Source organism: Vollenhovia emeryi, unplaced genomic scaffold, assembly GCF_000949405.1.
Source record: "Vollenhovia emeryi isolate VEMERY1.0 unplaced genomic scaffold, V.emery_V1.0 DF939138.1, whole genome shotgun sequence".
Classification (NCBI taxonomy): Eukaryota; Metazoa; Arthropoda; class Insecta; order Hymenoptera; family Formicidae; genus Vollenhovia; species Vollenhovia emeryi.
This window is the reverse complement of record NW_011967228.1, coordinates 985,376-990,422: the sequence shown is the minus strand read 5'-3', so window position 1 is coordinate 990,422 and position 5,047 is coordinate 985,376. Positions and strand designations below refer to the sequence as shown.

The 5,047-nt window shown below is 49.0% G+C and overlaps 1 protein-coding gene across 2 annotated transcripts; it reads right to left on the bottom strand.

Annotated features, from left to right (window-relative positions):
- Positions 1-668: 668 nt before the first annotated feature.
- LOC105567381 lies at positions 669-4,497 on the bottom strand. Of its 2 annotated transcripts, none has more exons than XM_012022227.1 (5): positions 4,024-4,497; positions 2,326-2,724; positions 1,876-2,197; positions 1,292-1,597; positions 669-1,213 (listed from the first exon to the last, which is right to left on the bottom strand). In XM_012022227.1, the coding sequence occupies exons 1-5, from the start codon at positions 4,070-4,072 to the stop codon at positions 685-687; spliced, it is 1,605 nt and encodes a 534-aa protein (XP_011877617.1). In that variant the 5' UTR covers positions 4,073-4,497; the 3' UTR covers positions 669-684. The 2 variants fall into 2 exon arrangements, with proteins under 2 accessions (XP_011877617.1, XP_011877618.1); XM_012022228.1 differs by having other exon boundaries at positions 1,292-1,591.
- Between the last annotated feature and the right edge of the window lie 550 nt (positions 4,498-5,047).

Genomic DNA, 5,047 nt, shown 5'->3' with positions numbered 1-5,047 from the left:
TATGCGCGTGGCTCTCGTCATCGTCATCGTTAAACATCGTCGTCGTCGATGATCGGTCCACGTGGCCACCTCGAGGATTTCGAGGATGTCGCTTTCGGGAATCTATCACAGATCGCTGGCGCATGTTAGCTTGAAACACCAGCTGATAACGAGACACGCGCGAAGAAAAAGAACAGTGGATTTTCCTTTGATAGCGTGCAGTACAAATTTCGGGTGTAACTTGAGGACGAAGCTGAACGTTATTACCGAAGGGACATCTGTGAATACGAAGCGAAGAGAGCTTCATTTTACTCCATTCATCTTCAGTCCACACTGGACTCCGTATTATTCCAACTGAACAGAACTAATCATCACAGATACGTCGTTCTCGATGATGAAAATAGCGAAAGATATTGGCAACTAAAAGCGGTCACCGGAATCTAACGGACTAACGACGATCTTTCTCCTCGTGTCTTCCGTGTATATTTCGTCGCTGTAACCGCCGCTACTCTCGAAAGTCTCATGGATACTTGGCTGACGCGTTGGTCGGCGATTTCCGGTATCGTGTTTGAAATCGCGAGGACTCGCGACGCACCTTTCGACCGACGTCAGATTGAGTTACGGGGAGGAAAGGATCGACAGGATTGAGGAGAAAGGAAGAGGCGAAATTTGACTTAGACGAGAAGGAGAATCGCGCTCGGCAGTTTAGAAGAAGCCGTCACCGGTCGGGTCATTCACCCAAGGATAGTTGTTGGGACAGCGCACGCAGGTCTGGAGATTGATGGTCTCGCCGGGTACCTCCTTCGAAGTCAGCTTGCAGGTGTGGGGCACCCAGCACGCCGGCGGTCCCTCCACCGTGCACTTCTCTCGCCAGGGCTCGAAGTTCTTCGATTCCGTGATGGTGCGCGGATTCTGGATCCACTGAATCACCTGAGTCATCGTCACGAAGTACACGTCGTTGTGGCTCTGCAGGATCTCGTCGATCCAGTACAGGAAAGCGTCCAGGAACTCGGGATTGTTCTTGAGCCAGGCGGCATGGAAGTAGAGGCCGAGGGGCGCGCGGTTCTGCTCGTAGTGACGATCGAAGTTGTGGTTGAGGAAATTGTAGAACTGATCGCCGGTCAAGATGTTGCTGCACGAGTCGACCATGGCGCAGCCGGGCAGATACTCGTCGTTCTGCGGATCCTCGCGCCGATCCAGCTCGTTCATCACCATCTCCCACACGGCGTGCGATCTACGAACATTGGTTCGTTCGTTTCAACAACTGTCGTTACGCCAAGAATTATTTAAGAACAAAGACTGATCGCCTCACCTGGTGGGACAATGCTGAAGATTTCCGTGACAGCGATGCGGCATCCTGAAGTACATGGTGTACGGCCACAGCGGAGGGTTGTTCAAGGCAGCGGTGATGGTGGAATCGTACAGGAAGGCCTGCTCCTCCATCATGGTAAACTGATTGTTACCGCCAACCCGCAGATACGGCGCCCTGACGCCGACCACGCTGTTATCCGTCAGATTCGCGAACTTCTCGGCGATGATCCTCATGCCGGCCATCTCCTTGGCCCAGTCATCGACGGTCGCGTCCGACCAGAAGCGCTCGTCGTCGTTATGCCTTGCCCCAAAGTTGTCATGTAAACATTATGTAGTGACCGTGTTCTGATTTTTAACAATTATGACTATGGTCATGAGCGACATGACATGGCGCATCGTAGAAACAGGAGTACTCGTGAACCTGTTCTGCAATTTACGAATTCATGAACCTGTTCTCCTGGGACCTTGCGGACGAACGGGTCTCTCCGTGGTGACTCTCGCAACGAGTGTCAAGTCGGGGCGAAATGTTCTAAATGGCATGTAAATGAGAGAATGGCAATGTTATTAGAAGAAGTCAATTCTTACGAGATTGAATGGACGGCGATCTCGTGGCCTTTCCGGTGCATCTCCTGGACCGCGGAATAGTTGGTGTACTTGTGCGACACGAAGAAGGTTGCCTTGATATCACAGCCGTTTGGATTCTTGCGCTTGCCATTGAAGATTTCTTTATAGAGGCCGATGTTGTTGTTGTTGATGGCGTCGTCGAAGGTGATCGTGACCATCTGAGGTACATCCTTGGACGGGAGATCGCCGGGTAGCGTAGTACCGTCCTCCGAGCAGAAACAATCAGGCAGGGTACACACGGCGGGATCGCATGGTGGAGCTCTATTGGGATCGTTGTCCATGTCTGGAATGTCGAAAAGATCGCGATCGTCTTAATGAATTATAATGTTCCAATAAGTTAATGTTGCGCGTAGTAACTTTGCAACCTGGAATGTCGCTAAAAAGAGTCACCGATTTGACGTTTTAACTTACCGCAAATATTCTCATCGGAACCGTCCGTGCAGTCTTTCTCTCCGTTACAGAAGAGACCCCTCTCGATACAGGATCCGTCACCACACGCGAGATAGCCGTCCTGGCAGAGCGGTTCTTCGGTGTATAGCAGGGGCTTGGCCTTCCTCTCTTTGTTCTTCAGTTTACAATTGTTGACGGAATCCTTCCAGTCGCACGTTTGCTTGTCGATGTCGAAGTACAAGCCGGCCGGACATCTTATAGCCTGCAGACCGGAGCTCGTGCACTGGATAACGTCACGGCAGTTATCACCCTCGCCCGCGACTAATCTAAACCACTCGCCCGCATCTTTATCCTTGCAGATCTCGCTCTCGAAACTCTCCTCCTTCTTCTCCTCCTGCCGCTTAACTCGGCTCGAACCTTCTGAAAGAAATCGATGTTGTTTGCGACGTGATAGCCATTTTACCTTGTCTATCATTCGTTATATATTCAATTTAGTAGTGGCATAAATTTCTATTTAAAGGAAGGCAGATTATAATAAGTACAATACTCCATAGTCTTGTCACTTATGACAATTATCGTAGCGCTACAACTACGTATAAATAATTAATGGTACTTATAATTATTTTATTACATTCATATTATGTCTATCAGCTCATTAAAGTAACTGATTCTTTCGTGCATTTTTACACAAAAAGAAGACGCGCGAAAACAAGACAAGATTCGTCTAGCGAGCTTATAAACTTAAGAATATTATTCTTTATTTAATTAATATCTCAAGTATCGACTCTTTAGACATACTATTCAAAATTTTGTCAAAATCTGAGAAAATAGTCTGGCAGAGCACGTTCGGTCCCGTTAGTCCCCCGGGCTCGCGAGACCGCTTCGTGGCGGAGCGACGAACAGGGAAAGTTGTGCCCCCACCCGCACCATTTTCAGAGGCTCGGGGCACGGCAGTGACGTCACCCATCCGGGACCGACCGGATCGAGAAGCTTTCACGCTCTAATCTCTTATGCAACTTGTCGTCTCGATGATCGGTTCGGCTATGTATTAAATTATTCCTCCTCTCGCCACAAGCATTACTTGTCTGCGACGTGAGAAAAAAAAAGGCAAACCAGCTTTGAGATCTCGGGGTGGAAAATACAAGAATAGATTAGGAAAATGTCAAGCGCCAGATTGCAGTAGCACTTTCGCCATCTTGAATGGCTCTGCACGGTCTCACGTGTCTCACTTATGCGATATCCGAGATATTTCACCTTTGATTACGCCTCGTATACTAATCCTTGCAACTGAGTAACATGTTTCTAGATATTTACTCTTGATCTCTGCTTAAAAGATACAACACGTATCTATCATAATTTAATTAATGTGCGGCTTTAGCTATTCGAGATTCTTATCGGCGCTTTGGAGAACGTACGTTTAATATTGCCTGCGGTATCGCGTTTCCGACAGGATTATCTTAGTAAATCTCGTATAACGTATGAAGAAGACGTAAGCTAAATGTAGGATGGAAAATAATTAGTCCATTTAACTGAAGAAAGAATTTCGTTCAGGTCGCGCGGTTCTGCAGTCTTCATAAAACTCGTCTCCTACATATATCGTGTTCGGTAACGCATGGAGAACTCTCTCACACCGCCATGCGAGAATACGGTAGCCGCATATACCGGTAGAATAGATATCGGCGACGGCGAGAGAGCCGGGCAGAGAAATCTGTTACTCACCGACAAGGACGAAAGCTGCTACCAGGAGCAGCACCAGCGAGGACCTCATACTCGTCCTGACCCTCGGCGGGGAATGCAACTTCCTCTTTTCGACTACGTCGTCGTCGTCTTGCCACGAGCTGCTTACAGATACCACCCAACTCTCTATCCCTCAATCACTCCCGTTCAACTGGCGTTCGAAACGCTACCGTTCAGAAAGGGATGAAAAGGAATCGGTCGGGGTGGGATGGTGACGTAGCAACGTACCCGTTCACTACTTCCGGGATGGGACAGGGCGCGGGGTTAAGCGCTGAGACAGGGTTCCGATTCTTGCGACGAGGGAGACCCAGGATAGATCTCGGCCGCGAGATGCCCCAACGGTGATCCTCTTTGTGTAACGGCACACGAGTCGGGCGAGGACGAGTAATGCCTTCAAGGACGCGGACCTTGAAGGTGTAGGTACCGCTCACGGACTGGCTGAGGCCCGCCACTGGCCGGGCCTTATATTGCCACCACCACGACGGTGCGCGAACGTGGGTCCCCTCTTTCTCATCTTTGAGCATTGCCGCCCGCGTAGATCGTACCTCTGCTGATCCAGGAACGTACGTATCGAAACTACCGAGACACCTTGTTTCCCGAGACACCCCGGGCGTGATATATCGCCGCGGCGGACGCGGACCTGACGGGACGTGGGGCTTTGGAAGGAGCGAGAGCTGCATCCTTTCAAAGTGCCGAACAATTGCTGGCTCGACGACACTGCAATCTCTGACATTCAACGTGGAATCTGTTTCTCACCTTGAAAGTCACATCCCGCTCGATATAATAATGCTCGAATCGTGTGATAATCTTTGAAAATAATTGAAATATGTTACGAGAATGTAAACTTGTAGTAGCGCCAGTGTGAAACGAATGATTTTCCTATCGCGCTGGATGCAGATTCAATTTCCCGCAAAGTTATAGGAATCTAAATATCTCCTTGAAGATATTTTGATCTATGACTATCATTAATTATCTCTTCATTCGTAGGAAGGGAATAGTAATTGGT

Bases quoted from the DNA above. Each gene is read 5' to 3' on its own strand.
- LOC105567381 (XM_012022227.1), bottom strand. From the start codon at position 4,072: ATGAGGTCCTCGCTGGTGCTGCTCCTGGTAGCAGCTTTCGTCCTTGTC. The intron at 2,725-4,023 runs GTGAGTAACAGA...GATTTCTTTCAG, and splicing joins AGCAGCTTTCGTCCTTGTCG to AAGGTTCGAGCCGAGTTAAG. The intron at 2,198-2,325 runs GTAAGTTAAAAC...TCGACATTCCAG, and splicing joins TTCCGATGAGAATATTTGCG to ACATGGACAACGATCCCAAT.